Below are 25,681 nucleotides of genomic sequence, written 5' to 3' on the forward strand. Positions count from 1 at the left end.
AACTTTAAGAAGAAAGAAAAACAAACTGCCTATAGAACTGAATAAAAACACATGCACACTGTTTTATATTGTGCTTAGATATGTGTATGTATACATTTATATTTGTGTATGTGCACAATTCTGAAGACTTATACACTAAAATGACAAAGTGTTTTCTGCAACTTTCAGTTATGCTAAAATAAGATGATGCAGAAATAGGGATTAGAAATACAAATTATAAATAAAGAATATACATTTTCTTAAGTGATATTTAGAAATACACAAAAACTATTTAGCAAACTATTGGAAGTTAATGCTGATTACATTTCATATTTGTAAAGACTATCACTAATAGCTCCTTACAAATAACTTTAAAATGGGAAAAGAAAAATATAGTTTGTCTTAGTAAGTACCATAAAGGCATATTATTGCCACATACATATTCTCATGTGTTTATCAATTTATTTAATGAAAAACTTATTAACAGCAAAATCAGTAACTAAATAAATAATACTTTCATCTGCCCCCAATTTCTGCCACACTAATGGTTTGGTGAATCATCAAGGAAAGTTAATTATTCATTATAAATTTCAAGGAGGCGTTCCATTGAAAAATCTCTACTACTGGTCCTTCTTGGAACCAACATCGAGAGAATTCTTGGCAATCTCAAATATTACAAAGAAACAGAAGGTGAGGGGCAACCACTCAGGAGAGGTTTCTAGAGCAAACTGAGCTCAGGGAGCTTATATTCCAGTTGAGAGGGGTGTGTAAAGATAATTACTAATATGTTAAATAATAGTAGGGAAAAAAGATTAATCAAGAAATTACATACAAATGTCAGCCAAGGCTTTAAAAACAAAAACTTATTCTGTTTCAGATGGATACAGCATCTGGAACTTTTTAACAGTAGCCCTAAACATGGTCACTATATTAAACCTTTCTGGCATTAACAAAACAATCTATAATGTAAGTGTTAGAAACATTTTATTATCTTAAGTTTATTTCTTACTGAAGGGCTGTAGTATGAGTAGTATCATCATACTCAGTAAAAACTACTAAAAAATCACACAGTAAAACAATAAATTCAAGTGTATACCACACATTTTTATACAAATGCAAAGACTTAAATCTTATAACCAGTTTTTATAAAAATGGTACTGTGAAAAAAATTACTGCAACATTATCCTTGGTTAATTATTTTCAGCATGTTAGTTAAAACTATCAACACTATAATAAGTAGTAATTTAACTTCTAGTTATGCTTTGCTAATATGTTTATAATGTAGAAAGGAAGAAAAAATTAGAGGTAATTCAACATTGCTGCATGCATTTCCTAACTTTGTATCTTCATGTGCTCTAACTGGATACATACAACTGGGGGACAATCACTTTTCCCTACATATTTTAGCTATGAGTCTTCTTGGCTGCCAGGCATCATTTAGGTCTGGTGAGGCAGAATGCCGTCTCTTCTACTTACTTAGCCTGTCATCCACTTAACTAATCAGAAAGCATTTGGATGTCACTGTATTTTGTGAGTGAGTAAGTCAGTGTTCAACTTAAATTGATTAACATAAAGACTCCTCTCAATGGGGGAACACTGCCATCTGTCTTTGCTATGACCCAAGGTACAATACCCAATGTCCCTTTTAGTGTTAATACCAAAAATACACTTGAATTTACATCCAACAGAATTGCCTCTTTCATCCAAGCAAGAGTATACTGATGCTGTTACGATACTGACTCAATATCTATTGCATATTTATTATGTTAGTCATCATGCTAAATACTTTTTAGGGTTATCAATTTTAATTCCCATTACCACCTTATGAGGTAGGTAATATTGTTATTATTTTACAGACTGAGAATGTGAAGCTAAGCAAAGTCAAGAAACTGGTCCAACTGTCAAACCAGAAAGCTGACTGTAGAGCCCACATAGTGGATTATTTGGTGCTGTGTAGGATTTATGTAAAGCCTTGAGAGAGAGATGAATTTGGAACAGAAATAAAAAGATATTTTAAAAAGTGTCACTATCCCCGTTTTCTTATTTATTCCAATCCAGCATCTCCATCAAAAATGAACCATTCAGGAGATAATCATAATAAAGACCTGTAGGGAAAAAGATCAAATGTGGCCAATGTAATTTAATTTGAACGGATAATAAAGCAGTTAGACCAAGACCAGTCAAGTTTCATTTTCAGATTATAGGTATGAGACATTTTGTTCATCAAAAGATTCATCTGGCTCAATGCTAAAGCTTTTAAAACTAAGAGCCAAAGACAAAGACCCTAAGCATTCCACCTAATTGCCTTCACAGTTAGAACTACCTGGCAGAATCCTATGTAAAACAGTGTTCACTTAGGTGTAAAAACCTGTAGGCAAGACTAACAATAAGATTACTTGCAGATAGGTGTTAATGAGGTCATTCAGGCAGATGAGGTGTCAACAGGGTACAGTTAAAGAGTAGTGAACGAACTTGGTTACTATCTTGTAAGGAAGCCAAAGATTGTGAAATTTAGGATCTTGGCAGAGTTAGTCATCTGCAAAGCTGTTTGATACTTCAGGAAGAGAGAGAAAGGCATGTATCCTAGTACCGAAGTTTGAAAGAAAAGTAAAATAAGCAAAGATGTTTTTTTCAGATTAAACTAGACATCATTTGAAAAAATTGAATGTGAAAAGCAAGCACTGAAAAGTATTCTTTAACAATGAAGCTGTCTTACTCTGATACCCTTGCTTTTTAAAGCCAGAAATTAATGCTTTTTTATCTATTAAACTCAAAGTTATAATAAGAGCATTATATCGTTACTATTTGAATAGTAAATATACAAATGAAGGAACCCAAATATTTCTTTTAAGTACAAGTAGATAAAAATTAGAATCACAATTTTCACATTAAGTAGGTGCATACAATTACTGCCCAGTATTGCAATAAATTGATAGAGGCACATTAAAGATAATTCAATAGCAAGTACATTAAAATATCACTACAGTTCAACAATGTGATAATAGGGAGGGACAATACTCAGGGGATGGACAATGTTTGATGGTGATCAATAAGCCAAAACACCAGAAAAACTCCCATGAAAATACATTTTTATTGCATGTTTTGCTAGTAAATTCATACAATTATATCTGAAAGAGGATGGTGTGATGGAGAGCTTTTGACCTCTGTTTAATATCAAATATGCAATATTATTTCCTTGAGATAATTTGGGCTTTAACCTTCATTTGGTAATGTAAATGGCTTTCTCTCCCTGCAATTTTTGGCACTTTACTTCAGACTTGTTAATAAACCTCAGTGATATTTATTTTTTAAGTGAATTGCATGTCTAGGAAGAGTAAAAATTAATTTAATACACCAATTTGAAACACATGCCTGAAAATTTTGGCTTGTGTGTGTTTGTGAAGGTGGACCAACCATGGAAATAATATGTGCAATATTAACACCTTGATAGGCATTATGTAGGGTCTCTTAAAATTTTCAAACTATTATAATAATTTACAATTTATTATAAATGTCAGTTACATAGATGAAGAAATACGGCTGGCTTTAGGTACCACATCTATCCTTTTGATCTCTTTCTTCCTTTTAGCCCACCAGTACTCTTACAGTGTTCCAGACTACCACTCTGGCATATTGGTACTTATAAATACAATGAATACTAAAAGACAACCATGTCCATCACATAGAAATTTTCATCTATGAATAATATAGTATTTGTTCTGGTTAGTGTATTGATTTAAAATCACATTATATAACAATTTTAGCATTCTGAAGTTTATATCTAAAATAATTAATAAAGGAAAATAAGCATTTAATATTATTTAAATAATATTTCCCTTGTGTTGTGAAGCCAAGAAGCTCCACTTGCAAAGCCACTCAATGACCAATATGAAGTATGAAATTGGCACACTGTGGAGATGGCAAACATCTGATATCAAGCAAATGCAGGGCCATGCTCCTCCTTCCCCACCGGCCAGATCAGACCTCACTAACTCATCCTGGTACTCTTTCTTCCTGAGAGATGAGATGCAGTCATAGACACATGGAAGAAACTCAAGATTCTATTTAATACTGCACTCAAGGCAGCCAAGAACAATTTAGGATACCTTTGGAAACACCAACACACTGGTGATCACAACCTGGGTGACAAATTCAACTCTACCATTGAGAAATTACATGGTCTGTGGTGAATCATTTAACTTCTACATGTCTCATTTTCATTCTAAAAAGATGTCAGTGTAAATATAAAGATTTGATGTGATAGATTTCTTTTCTCTCATCAGTAGAATAGAGATTTATTTTAAATGGTAGAAATAGTTTTAGATAAAAAGCAAATACTATTAGCACTTAAGCCAGCTCACTCTTCAGTCTAATGAAAACAATTTGTCCATTGGTATTATTTTAGGAAAGTGCTACTAATTAGGAAAACTGTCCCATTTTTAACACAATTTTTTTTTTTTTTTTTTTTTTTTTTTTTTTTTTTTTTGAGACAGAGGTTCACTCTTGTTACCCAGGCTGGAGTGCAGTGGCGCGATCTTGGCTCACTGCAACCTCCGCCTCCTGGGTTCAAGCAATTCTCCTGCCTCAGCCTCCCGAGTAGCTGGGACTACAGGCACACACCACCATGCCCAGCTAATTGTTGTTTTATTTTTAGTAGAGACAGGGTTTCACCATGTTGACCAGGATGGTCTCGATCTCTTGACCTCGTGATCCACCTGCCTCGGCCTCCCAAAGTGCTGTGATTATAGGCATAAGCCACTGTGCCCGGCCAACACAATATTTCTAAGAGTAATTTTTAAATTAATTTTCTTTATAAAGTATATAATTGCATTTGATAGTTAACTAAAATTTATCTTCCTTTAAATTATACAAAGAATACTTAGAAATTAAGATTATTTTAATCTTTCACATAAACTTAATTACATTATATCAGCAAAACTTACCATCATTTTAAAGTTTTTCTATGTTTTTTCAAATGTTACTACAAAAAAGCTTAGGGGGGCCAAATACTATAAGATTAATAACTTCAGATCTCTCTGAAGCCTGCATATATAACATTTATTACCAGTCCTCGACATTCACTATTTTTTTTGACATTCATTATTTCTATAGAATGTTATTGCTGCTTTTACCTTTGAGTTTATTTTTGTATTGCAACTAACATTTTTAAAAGTTTCATATTTTCCATAAATATCCTGTATTAATTTGACAGTATTTTTATTGAAAACATTTTCTATCTTTTTAATCAAAGTATGAAATTAGATATTTCTTCATTCAGGAAGACATTGATTGTATATGACTATTAATTTTGTTTTTTGTCAATTACAATTAGAAAATATTACGCGTAGGGTAGTAAAAAGTAAATAAATTTTGACTGAGTCAGTTTAGGAATACTCTAGCCCACTGAGCCTAATACATCGGTTCTTAAGAAAATAAGCAAAAGATGTGTATAGCAGTCCTTTGGTACATGTGGGGGATCGGTTCTATGACATGCATAGATACCAAAATCTATAATTGCTCAAGTCCCTTATATAAAATGATGTACTATTTGCATATAACCTATGCACATCCTCCTGTATACTGGAAATCATCTCTAGCTTACCTATAATACTTAATGTAAAAAATGCTGTATAAATAGTTGCTACGCTGTATTATTTGGGCAATTATAATGATAAGAAGAAAAATGTACAAACATTTTCAGTAGAGATGTAACCATCCATTTTTCCCCAAATATTTTGGATCTGTGATTGGTTGAATCCACAGTTACAGAACCCATGAATGTGAAGGACTGCCTATATGTAAAAATACATGATTTATATATTTAGAGATTTCTTAAGAATACAGATAGAATCTATGCTGAATAGAAACACGAAGTTGCTTTATTTAAAAATTCTTGAATGGAGACGTGAGGATTACTATTCATTTCCAAGGCTAACTGGTATGAGAATTGGGTGACATAAGCATTTTTCACCAAATATTACAGTCCAAAATGACAAGTTACACTCTAGTGGCAAAATATGTTTAAAAGGTTTTGGTATATTTAAATGACAACTTGAAGAACATGGAACAGCAATTTTGTTCTAAAATATATGTTAGATCAACCCACAATCTATGTCCACTTATTTATTTTCTTCATATCAGCACTCTCTCATCAAATTATTCCTAAAAGTTCAAGAAAAGTATAGTATTGTTATAGCCTCTTTATGTTTAAGGCAATCTTTAATGCCATCAAATCACAAAAGCTGTGAACTCTATCTAGTGAAACATAACTGAATTGAGAACAAAAGAAGTAACAGAAAATCAGGTAATTACATCTGTTATCTTAACATTACTCATATCTTGCTTATCTGCACCAACGGCGCCAATGGAAGGGATTGGCTCTAAAAAATCATATATAATCTATTTAGTGGGACTGGGTCTATGGCCTTGTGCTTAGTAGCTGAATTTCTAATTGCCCAGTGTAACTTACTGCAAATGTGTTGTGAGGATGCCCATCACCAGAAGAGTGGCCACAGATACATAATTTTGTTTCTGGAAGCAATTCCTAGGTTAAACAAAGAGAATGAGGAGTTGGCTTTTTTTTTCAATCTTAAGGCTTATGCTAATAATGTACATTACCATTTTTAAAAATCATTTTTTTGGATTATTATCTTGGTAGGTCAAAATAGACAAGATTATTCCACTATTGTCTCACAGTTAACTAGTATAGATTTTAAAAATAGAAATAATTTGGCAGATGGAAAGTTGAATATTTGGATCGTAATAAATTAACCTATAACAAAAAATTCACTGATTATGTACCATGAACCTGCCTTAGGAACCTTTCTTCCCACTTGTAAGCTAAGAATCATAAATACTTCTATATATTTAAATCACACTGCAATTTTAGTGTATGAAATGTTCTTTGTTCTTAAAATGTAATCATCTCTAATTCTGAAAAAGCTAACCTCTGACTTGTAATCACTTATAACCAATACAAATGAACATAAATCCCGTCCTACCGTGTCATATGAGAACAATCACAATAATCTCTTTAAATAAATGGCTGTGGTTATGCATTATTATATAAAAATTATTGCCACTAAAATGTATCTAAGACTATGCAACCAACCTCCATATTTGTTAAAACCTGTTGAATTGTACCATTTGCATTGAAAACTACTCTATATACTCAAATGTATAGTTTGCATTTTTATCTGTAAAAGCAAGGTGATTATTTATTGATAAATGACATGGAATGTCATTTTTTACCTAAGTAGCATTAGACATTTCAAAGATTTTGTCTGAAGGGCAAAAGGATTACACTGCATTTGAATAGATCATGTGACAACACATCCTTAGACTTCATGTATGATATGAAAGGATGATCCCCATTCATAAGATACACAAGGGAAATTATAACTATACCAGAAAAGAAGAAAAGCAAGGAGGGATGTGTTAAGGGTGTCAGGGAGTATTTGTAGTGGTTTGATGCATGTAAATATTACATCTTATAAATAATTCTTTTCAAATACATCTATGAAGTTCAGAGGTTCTGTTTAAGAAATGAATTGTATATGTTTTACATGATACATGCCATTTTCTTGAAGATAAGAGGAACATCAATTCAAACAGGAAAAAATGGCTTCCAAAATATCCTTTTCCTCCTGTTTCCTAGGAAGAAGTATGTCACCTGATGCTAGCAGATGAAGACTGGGGGGAAAATGTTCAAGTTATATTTTACTGTCAGAATCCAACGAATATGTTTTCATCTAAATTATTTTGTCAACAGCCTTGTGGTACCCTTGCTAACCTTATTTGGCACCAGTGCATAATTAGATACACAGGGGTGTGACTCCAATTGAAGGTGTTGGCATTGTAGCACTCTGTGAAAATATTAACTATGAGGTTAACTCCAATTTTCTCTTCTTTAATTAAATGCACATGGTACTAATGAGGTAACCTACTGTTCCTTGATAGCACTAATTAGCTAAGAGGAGAGTACACTCTCACACTGCAATTTAAACCTAAAAATAAGGTTGAAATATGCTAATTGCAGGCAATTTAAAACAGTACAAGTTGAAGAACTAGTCATAATAAGAGAAACTGACTGCTTTACAGCTAGGCAGCTGTAACTTTGGTTAAAATCAAAACAAGCCAAACGATTTTTGGACTGCTATTTAACAAGGTCATAAGCATCCTTAAAAAATGAAATGCTATTCCATACCATAACAATAAACCAGACTAACACTTAAGCCCTCAGATAGACACTCATCTACATTAAAAAAAAGTGATTGTCATAATAACTCCAAAGCTGCCATGACACTGTTTATATTTAATACTGAAAATTAAACTTTATAAATAAGCAACATCACCTTAAATGATTTCAAGAGCATCTAAGTTAAATAAAATATCAATATTTGTGTCCCTAGCATTAACAAAACATGTTGAGATTATGGAGTTTTGTCATCCCAGTCAGGTCAGACAGGATGACACAGAGAATAAGTCTCACTCCTGGAGGAGTACATAAACAGGAAGTATTGAGATGATGTACCAGTACAATAATAAAAATACACAAAAATACTACGGAACAAAAGTGTATAGTTACAGATTTAAGGGACACAGATGCCAAAATATCAAAAGGATTTCATTAAAAAGGAGGTTTTCATTAGAATTCTACTAGTTTTGTAGCTTCGGGATGGAAGCTGCCTGAGGCTTCACCATGAGAATGTTTCCCATTCTTAGCTCAACTGACTCAGAAACATAATTCCTGTAAACCTAATTAAATTCCAAACATATCTTCTTCAGATACTATCTCAAATATTTCCTAAATTTAACAAAGGCATAACCTTGACAAAAAAGTAAGACCAGGAAGAGCCTTTTGATTCATCAACAATGATATGTTTGGATTGGTACACAGTATATTTTTATTGTTTTTCTATTCCCTAAAATCTACGATATATCATATTTTTATTAACCAGAAACACTGACTAACCAAAACACTCCTATCAAATCATTCCTGTTACCAGAGAGAGAAATAAAGCACATTAAAATGATACTGTAATTCATCCCCATCCACAGGGACAAGTGACAGAACTGTCTGTCACTGAGGCTCACAGTGATATTTCCCTGTCTCTGTCACTTTTCATGGAAAATTATAAAACATAACAGTTAAACACTCAACACAAATAAAGAGTTAAAAGCCAAAATTTGTGAAAAGAGAAAGTCAAGAACAATAACTTAGACGTAAAGTAACCTAATGAAAGGCACAGGCTTTTAAGTAACTTATTAGTTTCTACAGTTGAAAGTAAGTGAGAATAAACTTTGCACTATCATTAGCCTGCCATCATATCTTGCCAACAGGCTTGGTTGAAGAAATTGTGCTTTGAGAAACCCACCCAGGTTCTTCTCATGGTGTCCCTAATGCTTTTTATGACAGGCGGAGACAGAATGTTGGTTAGAGATGCAATAAAACTCTGATCAACCATGGTTTAACAGATCCATGAAGCTGCAGGTTTGTAAAGAAGTAGCAAGACGAATAAAATCAGACAGTCACTAAGAAATTGATCTCCTGGAGGCAACCTGACATACTCCAGCAAATCACAGGGAAACACGATGGGAATGGATATTTTAAGTGCTTGCATCTGTTTCAAATAAGCACCAAAGAAACTTTTAACAGTGAAAAGGCCAGACAATGTACTGTAACAGGCTTTCAACATAAACTTCAGAAGAAATCTATTCTTCAATTAAATGCGAATCATTGTAATTTTTTTTTTAAAACAATAAAGAGTAAGTCATTTAGTGCTGAACTTAAGAATGCTGGCTCTGGAGATAGTCTGCTGAGCTTCAGATCTTACACTTACTAGTGGTGTGACCTTGAGCAAAATGCTTAGCTCCCCTTGTCTTCTCTCTCTAGACAGAGGATAGTAAGTAACATTATCAGAAGATTATTAACTATATCAATTGTAAAGTAATTAGAACAGTGCAGGTACCCATATATTACCATTTATTAGCTATATACTTGTTAGCTGTCATTGTTGATTCAAAACAGTACTCAATTTTCAGATAAAAAGATTCATTGTTTCTACTATGTATAAAATGCTAGTATGTATTATAAAGGCTGCAAAAATTCCAAAGACACTGTACCTGTTTTCAACCTATCAGTGGACTTAAAGACTCTCCTGTATGAATAAGGAAATATTGTTTTCCTTTTAGAAACCTGGTGGAGCAAAGCAAGATGTTAATATGGGTGTGTTTATATTTAGTGGCAAGGTGAAATGACTTGTAAGACAGAGAATACTTTTTTGCAAAGTTGATGAAGTGTAGTTTTCATAGAAAAATATATCTTATATACATAGTATTAATATTCTCTATTGGCCCTTCCTTACAAATGAAAATATTTTAAATCATTTAAATATAATTTATTTTTTGAGGTTGGTTGAAATGACCCTGACATTTTTCTTTAACATGTTTAAAACTTTAATGTCTTATAATATTTAGGATAAAATAATATCGGAATGGAATAGTGGTTGTCTTAGTCCATTCGTGTTGCTATAAAGGAATACATGAGGCTGAATAATTTATAGAGAAAAGAGGTTTATTTGGCTCATAGTTCTGCAATCTATACAAGAAGCATGGTGTTGGCATCTGCATCTGGTGAGGGCCTCAAGTGGCTTCCACTCATAGCAGAAATGGAAGGGGAAACACGTGTAGAGATCACATGATGAGAGAGGAAACAAGAGTGGTGGAAGTACCAGGCTCTTTTTAACAACCAGCCCTGTGGGAACTAATAGAGTGAGATATCACTCACCATCACAAGGATGGCACCAAGACATTCATGAGGAATCCACTCCCATGACCCCAACACTTCCCATGAGGTCCCACCTTCTCAAATTTCAACATGAGATTCGGAAGGTCAAATATTTAAGGTATAGGACTGGGCTACATTTTAAAAGTACAAAAATGAAAAAACAAAAGCAATGTTCAACTAGTCAAGAAGTATGGACATTCTTCACATGTTATAAAACAAATCAAACTTTAAAACAGTAACAAAAATAAATGGCTGATTGCCTTTCTGCCCCTCCAACTGTTTTGTCGGGTTTGCAAATTTTGTTGCTTGTTTCTAGAACATCCATCATATCTGATGGAAACTGTCCCAGGGACAATGTAGCTATTGGGTTGTACCAGGATGACATATTTTAGCTTTGCAAATTCATACAGTTTCATCCTTCTCCAGCCCGTTTCTGAAAAACACATTTTAAATTTCCTAGGTCAGAGAGAGGAGACGAAGAAAAGAGAAATGACACTTATAAACTGTTTGGAGTATTCCACAAGACAGGTGGATCACAAAAGTTGATCTCTTGGGACTAAGGGCCCCAGAGGACCAAATCTGTATAAGTGCATGTCTAAAAAATGGTCACTCTTTATTCTGATGTAGTTAGCCTTGTGTTACTTCCTATTGTGACACAGATAGAGTCCAAAACCTGTACAACATTGAGAAGACCATGGTGTGGACTGAGGAAGGAAAGAAAGTCCAGAAAGGTAAAATTATTTGTAAAAAGGTATGCTTTTATTTATTTACTTATTTTGAGGCTGCTGTGTATCACATATCCTACTATATAGGTTCCCAAACTTGAGCATTTAAAATAATCTCTGGAGGAGCTTGTTATGATTGCATATTCCAGGCTCCTTTCCTAGTGATTCAGATTCAAAAGATCTGGGATAGTGTCCAGGGATATGCATTTTAACAAGGATCTTGATTATTGTGATTTAGAAGGTCTATGGTCATACTTTGAGAAATATTGCCTTCTGTTCATGATATTTGCATGATAGATAATTTTTCATTCTTTTAGTCTATTATTAATTTAGTCAACGTTTCTTCAGTACCTACTATGACCTATAAACTATATTACCCATGTGGATACAAAGGTGAATAAAAATGATCTCTCCATTTAAAGGAGACTGGAAAAACAACAACAATGTAAGTGTCATTTGCATGGACTCTGATTTTTTTTGTGTGTCCATGTGTGAACCCCTTTGGCAATCTGATAAAATCTAGAATTGCCTTCTCAGAAAAAAAAAATTGGTTGCATACAATAAAATAAGGCATTAGAAAAAAATGTATTACATTGAGATTCAGTTATTGAAATATTAAAAAAGCCACATTTGTGAAATATTAATAAGTATGCTATTTATTAATGCACTAAATAAAAAGATATTATAGCAGGCATAACAACTACTACAATTTTCAGTAATGGGCACAAATAACACTTCTAGTTTTTTTTTTTAGTTTTTTTTTTTTTTGAGATAGGGCTTCGCTCTGTTGCCAAGAGCCGAGTACAGTAGAACAATCTTGGCTCACTACAGCATTGCCTCCTAGGCTCAAGTGATCCTCCCCACTGAGTCTCCCGAGTAGCTGGGACTACAAGTGTACATCACCATGCTCAGCTAACTGTCTTTAATTTTTGTAGAGACAAGTCTCACTATATTCTCCAGGCTGATCTTGAACTCCTGGGCTCAAGTGATGCTCCCTCCTTGGCCTCCCAAAATGCTGGAATTATAGGCATGAGCCACTATACCTGGCCGTATTTCTAGATATTTTTACCAACTGTGATGAGACAGAAACATGTTTTGTAATTCCTATCACTGACAATGTCACAGATACTGCTAACACTACTGTGGTGTGTTGCCCACATTCATAGTAGAAGAATATGTTGAGTTTCAATTAGGAGTGAAAATAAGAATAAGTTTTTTCTTCCATTTAAGTTCATAAATGTCCTGAATTCTCTCCAACGATCCTAAGTTTTACAGTTCCTTTATTAGAGACAAATGTATTGTTGAAGACATAAAAAGAACAGTTTAACCATACTAAAAGAAGGCATTTTCTAGCTGGCTCCCAAGGAATGAGTAGGAATTCATTACTTGGAAAAAAGTGAGGAAAAAAAAGAGAGAATGGAAAGGGTTTAGGATTATGCCTACAAAATGTGATCGTTTTGGTAGGAGTATGCTATAAATGGGGCCAGCAGCTGAGAGGCAAGGCCAGGAAGATTTGGATTTTGAAGAGTTTTGCAGATTGGGAATTAGTAGATTGATTATTTATTTATTTATTATTTTTAAGACAAGTAGAAAGCATGAGGGTGTGAGTTCAGACTGGAATTGGCTGGCAGCCTGTTTCCCAAAGATGCATCAGACAGTTGCTTCTGGTAAGGGCCAAAGCAGTAGCAGTGACATGAAAAAAGGATACCCTATTTGAGGACAGGCTAACTTCTGAGGATTTGATGACTATCTGAGTGACTAAGTCAGAGAATAAAGGATAAGGGGCATTGGAAGCAGACTGTGATACCACTAGAAAGATAGCAGAAACAAAGACAATTTTTAAAGAATGAAAGAGAATTTGGAAATAGTAAATGAGAAGCTGGTGGCTGAACATCTAGGTAGATGGTCCTAGCAGACTTCTGGGTATACAAGACTTAAGTTCAGGAGATGAGGCAAGATAAACAAATACCTGAGAATCAGCACCCTATGTAGTGGTAATGCCACAGGGAGTGGATAAATTCTGGCAGTGAGGTCATCTAAAGGAGTAGTTCTTAGCCTGCTCTGTGGGTCAGCATCACACATATTCGAGCTCTGTATACATAATGATGGTGGGGTTCAACTTCCTGATTTAACTGGGCTTGGTGAAGACCAGACATTTTAACGAATACACATCCCAAGTAATGACAATGTGCAGCCAGAGTTTTAGCATCGCTGATATAAAAGTTAACAGAAAAAGTTATAGACAAGAGATGAGGAAAAGCCAACAAAACACAAAGAAGAGGAATGTCAAGATAAATGGTATCAAAAGTCTCAAATGTTTTGACAGGATCTATTAACACGAGAATTGAATTCAACTCTCTAAGGTGGTCAATGATATTCAATAGAACTATTTCAGAAAGGTAGTGATAGGGTTCATCTCTGTCCCCACCCAAATCTCATCTTGAATTGCAGCTCCCATAATCCCCATATGTCATGGAAGGGACGAGGTGGGAGGTAATTGAATCATGGGGGCAGCTATTTTCAGTATTGTTCTCATGATCCTGAATATGTCACAGGAGACCTGCTGGTTTTGTAAAGGGGAGTTTTGCTGCACACGCTCTCTTGCCTGCTGCTACGTGAGATGTGCCTTTACTCCTCCTTCGCCTTCTGCCATGACTGTGAGGTCTCCACAGCCATGTGGAATTGAAGTCCATTAAACCTTCTTTTCTTCATAAGTTACTCAGTCTCAGGTATGCCTTTATTAGCAGCATGATAACAGACTAATACCGGTGGTAAGGAAAGAAACCAGGTTATAATACGATGGAGAAAGAACGAAAGCTGAAGTGTAAACAATGCTTTCTAATGGCCTAATGAAGAAAAAAAAACACGGTTAAGATAATTGTCTGATATAAAACTAATAGGGACGTATGAATGTGATTTTGTTTAATTGGTGTTTTGTTTTTAAAGGTTGGAAGGGAAGGCACACCGAGAAATGGGAGACTGAAGACACAGGAATGAAGATACGCTGCAGCTGCCAGGATGAGGTTCTGGAAGAGGTAGACAGGGGCAGCTGTCATGCACAGGAAGAGAAATTGGCCTTGGACAGAAAATCTTATTATGATACAAGGGATATAATCAGAGATGCCAATATAAGTTTGTTTTGGGAGTAGAGGTAAGAGAGGCAGAGGGAGTTCTTGCCCGGCGGTCTCTACATTTTTTTTCTGAAGTACAAGGTAAAGTCACCGAGAACAGGGGACCAGGTGTGACTCAGATGCTTTAAGGGTACAGTGAAGGCTAGAGACTGATGCAGAGAGAGAGGCAGAGTAAGGTATCCAGAGACCTGTGAAACAATTGCTAAAAATCAATGAAGACTAGCCTAAAGTCAGAGAATCAATACTGCCTGATATTGTTAACTCTGTAGGACTATTCAGTAGCTTGCTTGGGAGTAGGAATAAGAAAAGCCACAGCTTGAGAAATGGAAGAACCAATGCTGTAGCAGGGTCACAAAGAATGGTTCAGAACAGTGAGAGTGTCTAAGGCCATCCTTAATTATGGGCTACAACATGATCAGGAAGAAGTCTGGGTGGGTGAAAGTGGTGGTAGGCTATCTTTGGGAATAACAAAAGAGCATGGTGCAAGAGAACATGGTGCTCAGAATGGGAATTCCTTAGGTTCGCCAATTTAAAGTGATTTTAAAGAACAGGTCCAAGTTACGCATGGTGGCTCATGTCCATAATTCCAGCACTCTGGGAAGCTGAGGTAGAAGAATGACTTGAGCCCCAAGAGTTAGAAGCTAGTGGTAAACTATGATCATGCCACTGCACTCCAGTGTGGGCTACAGAGGAAGACCATGTCTCAAAAAAAATAAATAAATAAAAAAAACAAGGATAGGTCCATGGTCATCGAGAACATTTTTAAAGAAATCTTTTCATGAAGGTTTATAATTTTTATGCTTGTTTTCTTCATGGATCAGTGTAAAGTTTTAAAAGCAGTATATTTTCGTTAACGACAAGTGCCATTCATTGGTAACAAACTCAACATGAAGATCCAAATTTACAAAATTAAATGAGAGATTACCATTTCCTTAAGAGAGGAAATTATTCCAATTAAAAGAGTAGTTTAGACAGTATGTATTTAAATAGAAGGTAAATTTATTTAAAATAAATTTGATTTTTTAATAATCTTTAGGAAGATAGTATATCGATTGAGGTATAATTGCATAAATTAGTGAATCTTCATACACAAATACATTACTCAGGGCTATTGTTCTGTAGTTCTCTATTGTATTGAGTTGCCTTGGTGTTGAAAGAGTAACGTTCTTTGAGAAAAAAAAAAAAAAAAACATGTCAAAGCTAGGCTGCAGTCTAGAAGCAAAACAACTCAAAGTTAACATATATGAAATCTGTTGACATTGCCTACTTAGCATTTACTCCCCTATTTGATAACAGCACCACTTTTTTCTTTGGGAACTACCTTCACTCTGTACCCCATTACATGCACATTGGTGGGACTGGCTCAAGGGTGAGTAGGTGATACAAGCTAGGCCAGTTAAATTTCCTCTCCTAAGAACTTGATTTTTTAGATATGTGACATGTGCATAACAAACAGTGGGAGTTCATGGAATCCAGTGACAGGGATGCAAGTAGCCTATTAGATCCTATTCTGCTTTTTGCTCTTTCTGAGACCAGATTTTTGCTTAGCTTTGCCTTGTATTTTGTAAGCAACTCTATATCCTTTGAATAAAGTCAACTATTATTTTTAGAAGATTTCTGTGACTTGAAATCAAAGTTATAAATTAATAAGATAATTTTAATATACATATTTCAGTCAGTGATCATACTGTGAAAATTAGAATTAAATCATAATAACTTTAAAAATAAATGTTGGAGCAAATTTTGGGTTATAATCCATTTATATGGAACAGCAAAGATAAGACCAAAAGTCATGATCTTGCCCTCATTTTTCATTGTTTTCCAACTTAAGTGAAGTAATTAAAAATTGCTATTATAATTTCCGTTCTTTTTTTTGGGGGGAGGGGGGTGGACAGAGTGCAGTGGCACAATCTCAGCTGACTGCAATCACTGACTCCTGTGCTCAAGCAATTCTTGTGCCTTTGCCTCCCAAGTAGTTGACATTACAGGTGTGTGCCACCATGCCTGGCTAATTTTTTAGCGTTTTGGTATTTTTAGGTTTCCCTATGTTGGCCAGGCTGGTCTCAAACTCCTGGCCTCAAGAGATCCACCTGCCTCTGCATCCCAAAATGCTGGGATTACAGGTGTGAGCCACTGCACCTGGCCATAATTAAAGTTTTATAAATATGTTTTTTCATCCCTAAAATGTCAGCTTGTTTAATCAGACTTTACACTGTACAAAGCATGACTTAATATGTAAAAATGGCAAAATAAAACTTTGGGTTAAATACAACATAGCAACACAGCATAGTTTATTAATGGGCATTTGCATATTTTATTTTTATAGTAATTTAACATTACACACTCATGTAGTTTTTCTTCAACAGATTCAAAATTGAAAATAAACACTGCTCTTTTTATTAAAAGAGGCTAGGTTAACAAAGAAAGTTTAGTGGCAGCCACTGTCCCTATGCAGATACCATAGGTATTTGGAGGATTTGAGATTTTAAAATACTTTATATTAACCAATTAAATCCATTGACATTCCTAAAGTAAGATTTTAAATTAATTTTAAAATAAGATATTTTTAAGATTAAAAAGGACTTAACAAAGGTAACAGAATGTAACAGTGTCGAATTCAGATTTTTCACCCTGTTTTTAGTCAATCCCCTTCATTTTCACTTCAAAATGCTGCTATTATAGCTGGCACTAGTTGGCACACTTGTTAGAAATCGCAGCAGAGAAGCCAATGATAGAAAGAGCATATGGACACCTCTTAAGCCAGGCTGTCTCCACAGACAGGTAAGGCTGAAATCAAGGAAAGGGCAGGTGACGTGGCCGTTATCTGTGGGCAGGCTAAAATCTACATCTGTTCACTGAGTAGATATACAACTTGAATTTACAGGAATGCTAGTCAAATATCTTTCATGTGCCTAAAGTCACTGAAAAAGAAAAGCTGTGCATAGTGCTCCTAAAGGGATACAGTTACTGTATTTTGAGAGAGCATGATGGCAGCAGTCAATAGGTACTTCTGACATGAGATATTCCTGCAGAATGGACTATTTTGTTTTTGCTTATTTGTATGCATGTTTGCTTTATTCAAGAGAAGAGTTTAAGCTCTTTGGAAAAAATATTGCTGGATTTCTTATGAACATCTGGAGAATGAAAGACAGAAATTTAACATATATAACAATTAACAGACACAACAAATAGCTTTTATGTATATGCTGCCATGTCACTTCTGTGGGACACTACAGAACACCACTCACTAGGTTAAGAATCAGCTGCAAAGTCAAGCAGGAGCTACTAACCCCAAGAAGGCACAGACAAATCAGGAAGGCAAACGGTTAGTGATGAGTGTCAAAGTAAACACTATGACAGATGTATGCACACGGGCAAAGGAAGCATACATAAAGGGTACTTGTAGGGCAGATGAGATAATAAAGTCCTCTAGGTAAGAATAAACGGGCATTAGTGTACAAATGGAGGTATAGTGGGGTAAAGATGGAGAACATTTAAGACTAAAGAAGTGGACGATATAAAAACTTGAAGGTGTCTGATCCCTGATGTATTCTGAGAAGCACAGACAGTCCCATAAAGTCAAATAAATTAATTCTAGAGAAGAAGGGATGTAGGGTTGAGGACAAAAAGAGAAGGAAAAGCCAGATCTTCAAGAGCCGGATGTAAAGCAAAGTGGGCTTTATGCACTTTGGATTTCTCATTATTGTGTATACCACCTGTCTTTTCTCTTGAAGGATAAATGAAGGGTCAAATGTGTAAAAACATTTCTGACATATCTGAAGTCCTATTAGTGTTATCCTCAAGAAGTAACTGTGACGAATGCAAAATTGACATATGATATTCTTTTAAATAAAGATGTAATAGTAATTTCTTGACAGCAAACAACAACTTTGTTTCCGTGAACTCCATCTCCTCTTTCTTCCTGTCAGTTGATTTCCTATGACTTCATATGTGTTTTATTACTTAATATTCTTTCCTAGATTCATTAAATACATGAGTAATCACCAGTATATTAAAATTCAGGACTGGGTGAGATGGCTCAGGCCTGTAATCCCAGCATTTTGGTAAGCTGAGGCGGATGGTGAGGTCAGGAGTTCAAGACTAGCCTGGCCAAGATGGTGAAACCCTGTCTCTACTAAAAATACAGAAATTAGTTGGGCATGCTGACGAGTGCCTATAATTCCAGCTACTTGGGAGGCTGAGGCAGATAATTCCTTGAATCCATGAGGCAGAGGCTGCAGTGAGCCGAGATCATACTACTGCATTCCACCCTGGGCAACAGAGACTCTATCTCAAAAAAAAAAAAAAAAAAAAAAAAAAAGTTCAGTGTCAAAATTCTTGTTGCAAAATTCTGCTTTTCAGAACAGAAAAATAGAAGAGTACTAAAATAAAACTTATCTGAATTGCATCATCATTAGAGGTATAAGAATAAATTTTGTAGTACCAAACATAAAGTAAGACAATAATTTGACATGGTAATACATTTCCATTTTTAGGAAAGTTTTGTGATGAACTGAATAAAAATATTTGGAAAACAGACAATCTTAGCTCAAGTTTATAATACAGCACTAAAGGAAGTGAAATGAACATATTAAAATTTGAGGCTCAGAAAAAGAAATACTTCATATTGTTTAACATGAATATTGCCCCTTACTTTGCTATTTAGAGCATTCAGAGTATAATTTCACAGATGATATATATTTTTCTTAATGTGGTTTTCAGACTACATCTAATGGAAAATGCCTGGTTCGGATTAAGACACATAGTACAGATGTTAAACTACATTTGCATGCAATTATTTCTAAGACAAATGCCAGGGTACTGGATCTACCGAAATGGCTTTCAGGATGGCTGGCACGACATATTAAACCAGCTTCCAATCTCTGAGTAAGTCTATGTTCTAAATATTTCAAATCAAGACACTGAGCACAGAATAACCTTAGATTTTCCAATAATGTATGGAAACAGGGTTTGAGCCTAAGGATTTCATGTAGGGATTTATTAATTTTTAAGCAAAAATATTTCTTGCTTAATGTAAAAAATTCATTTTACATATTAATTTCAAGAGATGGAAAAATAAAATTACTACAAAAAATAAAATAATAGGCAGACTAAAACAGCATAGTAACCGGGTAGATGTATTATATACCATTTAGCTTGTTTTAGGGTTTTTCCTTCAAAAAAAATACAAAATGTCTTTAAATTTACTATTTTTTCTTAATAGAAACTTCACTATAGCTTATATTCTTATAGAGATCTATTTTCAATCAACAAACTAAAATAAATTATTTAAAGTAATTTCAAAGTGCATTTGTCGTGAACTTAATCAGAAAGTTTGTCAGCATCAATAAATACTGTGCTTTATAGGGTATTATGCTTTCATGGAGGAACTGATCATGGATGTCCTCAGAGTTTATGGATAAGGCAAGCCCTTTTATTACTTTCTGGTGTTTTTTTCTGTGGGAATGTATTTTTGGATTAGAACTTGATTCAATGAATGCAGCATGAAGATTCACTGCAATATCTACTATACATCAAAACACAACATTATCATATTACGAATTTTTCCAAATTCACAGAGTACCAGTATCTCTTTTACTGTATGCTTTATTCCTTAGTGGGGAGCAATTCAGATTATAGTCACCCCTAGGAATGTATGATGGGACTGGAGGATGGGCAGTTCCTCTTCTGATCCCTGGAGGGGAAGCAGCAGCAGCCCCTGGATCAACTTCTATTCATCTGGTGTTGGTCTCAGTGGCAGCTCCTTTTCTTGCCAGTAAGGATATATGAGGAACAGAGACAGCATGTAGCATGTACAGAATCTTTTCTTGTTGGCATCTCTGATTATGCTTGGTCCCTATAAACCTCTTACCCCTCCTCATATTGATGTGATGTAGAGAGGAAACCTGGAGGAAGAGGACCAATGCTAAAACTCCAGCAGAAAATTTCTTACCATTTGACAAGAAAATTCTCATGATGCCAAGAAAAACTCCAGTAGTAGCCCATCGCTACCATTTGCTTTTGCTTTCATATTGAAAGTTGTTTCATACATTGCAGAGTAAGCATCTAATTTCATTACCAAGTTCAATGCCGTATCAACAGTGCTTCCTGACAGGCGGAGATGATGGGGATATAGAACACAAGAGAATAAGGAGATTCAGAGTCATTCCCATAGAATCTTCTGTTAGTAGTGATGATGGAGAACCTCTCCATGGTGGAGTTCATGGAACTTTCATCCCTTCCTTTGCTATATCTTTTTTTTTTTTTTTTTTTTTTGAGACAGAGTCCTGCTCTGTCACCCAGGCTGGAGTGTAGTTGAGTGATCTTGGATCACTGCAACCTCCACCTCCTGGGTTCAAGTGACTCTCCTGCCTCAGCCTCCCAAGTAGCTGAGATTACAGGCATGTGCCACCACACCCGGTTATTTTTGCATTTTTACTAGAGATGGGGTTTCACCATGTTGGCCAGGCTAATCTTGAACTCCTGACCTCAGGTGATCTGCCCACCTCAGCCTCCCAAAGTGCTGGGATTACAGGCATGAGCCACTGAGTCCAGCCCTTTTGCTCTATCTTAACCACAAATCAATATACTTGGGTTTCATACAATGAAGACATTCAAGAAAGGGTAATATTTACATTTAATACCTTGTCATTCCCTTTATTTTGATCTCATTTTTTAAAAATGAAAATGAAAAACATGAACAGCAACTAAGAGGCACTATATTATCAGTAACAAAGGAGAAAAAGGCACCTGGTTTAGAACAAGATGGACGTGAATTCACATCCAGCTCAAACTACCAGCTATGTGACCTTAGATAATGTAATTTAACCTTTCTATGCCTCAGGTGTCCATTCTGTGAAATGAAAGAGCATAAATAAACACATTATCAGGTACACAAAGTAAGCACTAAATGTATGCTACCAAAGCAAATTAAAATTATAAATGCTTCAGGATCTCTGTTTTGTTAAAGAAAAAAGGGATTAAAAAACAATGGGAACATCTGATTTGTGAAACATCTCTGTTTTATTCCTTGGTCTTCCTTTTCACTGGCCCTAGTCACTCATGTAGATAGATGACTCATATTACTTGTCATTAAAGTGCCTAGAAGACTAGCCAGGGACCAAGAGAAAGCCCTTTTTTAGACCGGGGCATCTGAACCATGACCTTGGGCAATTACAAAATCATCATACAGATATGTAGATGAACTAGTAGTAAAGGGCAAAAACAAACAAACAAACAAACAAAAATTAGCATTTAAGCATTTTTAACATTAAAATACTATTGAAAGTAACTAGATGCTATGAAGAAAAATTATTAAAATAAACATAATGCAATTTCTTGAAATAACTTATTTATTGAGAGTTTAGATACATAAAGATGAAAAGCTAATATGAGTTCTAAATTAGAAAATGTATTAGGAGATCAAAAGCTATCATTGTAATCACTATGTAACACAATAAAATAAAATAGTAGTCCAATGCTAGAATAAACTTAAACTTTCAAAAAACCATCAGGATTATACCCATACCAAAAATAATATAGAATTGTCATTTTTACATATAAATAGGTTTACTGGGAAAGAAAATGTCAAATTTTAGAACTCTGTTACTATTAGAAATTATTCATTTCTAAGGCAGGACCAAGTTTCATTAGCCAATAGCTGCTCTGAAGAATGAAGCTAATTTACATTTAAAATAGGAGTACAGTCTACTCTTTAAAAGCACAATGGTAAACACACCAATTTGACAATTACATTAATATGAGTATTTGCATAATCTGTCTTCCACACCTGTTCTTAATTTGAAGCAGCTGCAGGACAAATCATATCACACTAATCTGAATGGATATCTGGATGTTCCAAACAGTATCCATACATCTAACGTTTCAAAGATATTTTATTCTTTAAATGTTTCCTGGTAAAAATTTTTAGAAGCCATATTTAAAATTTGGTTAATATTAATTAGGAATAAGCAGAATACCAAATAACGCTATCCCTTACATTTTTGGTAGCCTGTTATTGACATGATAATAATAGATTTTTATATCTAGAGGTTTTTAGGTAACATGTAATATATTTACATCAAAAAAGTTAAAAAGCACAATAAAATATACCTACAAAGTTTCAATAAGGAACGTAATCAGAAGATCAATAGCAAATGCATTAATGCCAAATAGAACAAAATTCTATAGATCATCTGAAAATGTGTTAGCAGCATATATCATTGTGGTATCTTTTTGATATTTCCCTTTCCCGAACTGATTCCATTTATGTTAAGCAAATATTTTAAAATTTAATAAGCAGAACCTTACTTTTATCTTTTAAAGGATCCAGCTTGTTTTCATGTGTATTCAAACACATACTAAGAGCCATCAAAAGGAAGTCAGTTTATTATTGTTATATATTCTTCTAGTTCATGCACATAAATTATTCAGCTAGATTCTAGCTGGTGGAATTTAAGATATCCATGTAATCAGTCAACAAAACTGTCTCTCTTTAATCTTCTATTACGAATAGGAAATGAAGTTAGCGATTTCTAAAGATGTTATTTATTTCTTGAAAAATGAATGAGAGCACGTACAGTAATGAACTGGAGCAACAAAGAAAGTCAATGTGTTTATTTATCTGCTGTTGAACTCTGAAGAGGTAAACAGTAAATGGCTGAATTCTTAGTTCAGTATTTCATTCAGAATTTTATTTTTACAAGAGCTCACATAATATTTAAGAATAAAATACTAAACAAAATAATTGAAGCTTACATTTCTAAGACATTTCATGTACATTATTGAGCAATCCTCATCACATAAGAGAAAACTGAGGCTCAGGGAAGTTAAAAGAACTTGCCCAAGTGCTCACATTTTGTAACAGGTTAAGACTTGGGCATCCTGATTCCAGCTCTGTGTTCTTTTCCATAACTCACAGATGTTTGTTTGAATGAAGAGCAGCTATTATAATAAATAATAAATAGGATCAAGGGGTTTTGCTAAAAGAATCTGTCAGTTTTTTAAAATTTCACAGTATCTAAAATATTTCCACACATAGCTTCTAACATAGTAGAGAAATACTGTTTCCAAAATGACTATGAAAGAACTATTTTCCAGCCAGGCACGGTAGCTCACACCTGTAATCCCAGCACTTTGCGAGGCTGAGGAGGGTGGATCACAAGATCAAGAGATGGAGACCATCCTGGCCAACATATTGAAATCCTGTCTCTACCAAAATACAAAAATTATCTGGGTGTGGTGGCGTGTGCCTGTAGTCCCAGCTACTTGGGAGGCTGAGGCAGGAGAATTGCTTGAACCCGGGAGGCGGAGGTTGCAGTGAGTCGAGATTGTGCCACTGCACTCCAGCCTAGCACCTGGCGACAAAGCGAGACTCTGTCTCAGAAAGAAAGAACGAACTATTTTCTATTTAGCTAAATGTACTGCAATCTCTTACCAAGAACAGTGGTTACTTTAGGAGTATAAAAATAATTTTTATTACTATATAATTCAGGCAATAAAGCTAAGTTATAGTGATTGTGAGAAAAGCAATTTTCACAGTTCTGACCTCTATATAATTATATTTCTAAATATTCCTTATTTTATTTTTCTTCATTAAAAACCTTACATATAATTGAACACATATAAAAGTACTCTAAACAGATAAGCTGGCATGTCATAGGGGTATGTGGAACATAATGGAATGAAAACTGTATTTGTATGTAATGAATATGGACATTGTATAATACTCTAACAACAAATTTCACTTTTTCTTTGAGTGGCAGAATATTTTAACATGAATAAATGAGTGATAAAATTCCAACTTTTAAAATAAACTTGCTGCCTCTTGTTTTTGCTGGTAAGGAAAACCTAACTCATTATCGAAGTTAAAATGTTTGGCAAATAACATATAAAAAAGGATATTTTTGTGTAAGCAGATGTTACTAAGAAGGCTTACTCTTTTACTATAATAAATAAAGCATTGAGATGATGAGATTTTAGAGCTTGAGTCATGTCTTCTCAGTTGATAGAAAAAGGTAATGAGGCAACAGAACTGAACAACTGCCCTACTGAGATCATACAGTCAGTAAGTGGTAGAGTCAAACCTTGAACCCAATGCCTCTCCCAAAAAGCACAGAGGCTGATCTCTTACCATTAATATAAAGCATAAAGGGAATACCACCAAGACATTTATAACATGTTTTTCCATGGCCCTAAAGTAAGGTATATCCTAAACATAAATCTTATATTTAAAAAGAGCTACAAAATATGAAACTATGTTTATTTCTAGCCTGGCATAATGATGCCTCATGAATGTACACACAAATTCTGATAACATCAATGTAAAATATGTGTTAACAGTATCAGTGAGAGGTTGAAATTCAGGTGAATTTCAATTCTTCATACTTTTCTGTATTGCCTGAATTACTTTTGCAAGCACACATAGTTTTGGTAATCATTAGAAATAAGGCTATTTGCAAATAGAACAAAGAATAGTAATTCTAAATATTTGTCTTAAATACCTTTGCTGACATGAGGGTTTAGCTTACAAGTATTCTTATTTTTCTCATGTTAAAACTGCACTTATTACTCCAGTCTTAGTCTCAGTAATGAAGAAAAATAAATGTCTGCCACTCTTGGCATGATTTTTTTTTTCATGCAAAGAAATTATTAAAATACTTTTCTACCCTTTTCTCTCCTTTAAAAAAAAAAATCTGGTAACCCTTTTGTGAAACTCTCTCATTTTCCCTTTAATCATTTCTAATCATATTACTTGTTACCTCAGACTTGTTTTCATACTTAAATATTCCTTTTAAATTCTGGAAGTCAGACCTAAACAAGTTTTAAAGAACCACAAACAAAGCCCCTGGAGGCACAGAAATGAAGAATAGCTTATTCTGTTCAACTGTAAGTGATGGGTGATTCACTAAACACAAAAAAGAGAAACCCAATTTATTCCACAGAACACTCTAAAAAGCCATAACTGTCAAGCAGCTTTTTTTTTTTTTAACCTCAAACCATGAGTTTTGTTTAAAATGGCTTAGAAGAACGGTTATTATTCTGAATTTTTATCTAGC

At 34.5% G+C, this 25,681-nt stretch overlaps 1 protein-coding gene across 21 annotated transcripts in view; it reads right to left on the bottom strand.

Moving 5' to 3' along the window:
* Positions 1 to 25,681, bottom strand: part of FOXP2 (forkhead box P2) — a 596,515-nt gene that overhangs the window by 123,522 nt on the left and 447,312 nt on the right. For 13 of the 21 annotated variants that reach the window (XM_074379189.1, XM_074379186.1, XM_074379182.1 and 10 more), the window contains one exon: positions 6,449 to 6,523. The exons of the other annotated variants lie outside the window; for them this stretch is intronic. In XM_074379189.1, the coding sequence (XP_074235290.1) occupies positions 6,449 to 6,523 (75 nt within the window). The remainder of the gene's footprint in view (positions 1 to 6,448; positions 6,524 to 25,681) is intronic. 21 annotated transcript variants of the gene reach the window in all.

Source organism: Saimiri boliviensis, chromosome 10 (genome assembly GCF_048565385.1).
Source record: "Saimiri boliviensis isolate mSaiBol1 chromosome 10, mSaiBol1.pri, whole genome shotgun sequence".
NCBI classification, from domain to species: Eukaryota; Metazoa; Chordata; class Mammalia; order Primates; family Cebidae; genus Saimiri; species Saimiri boliviensis.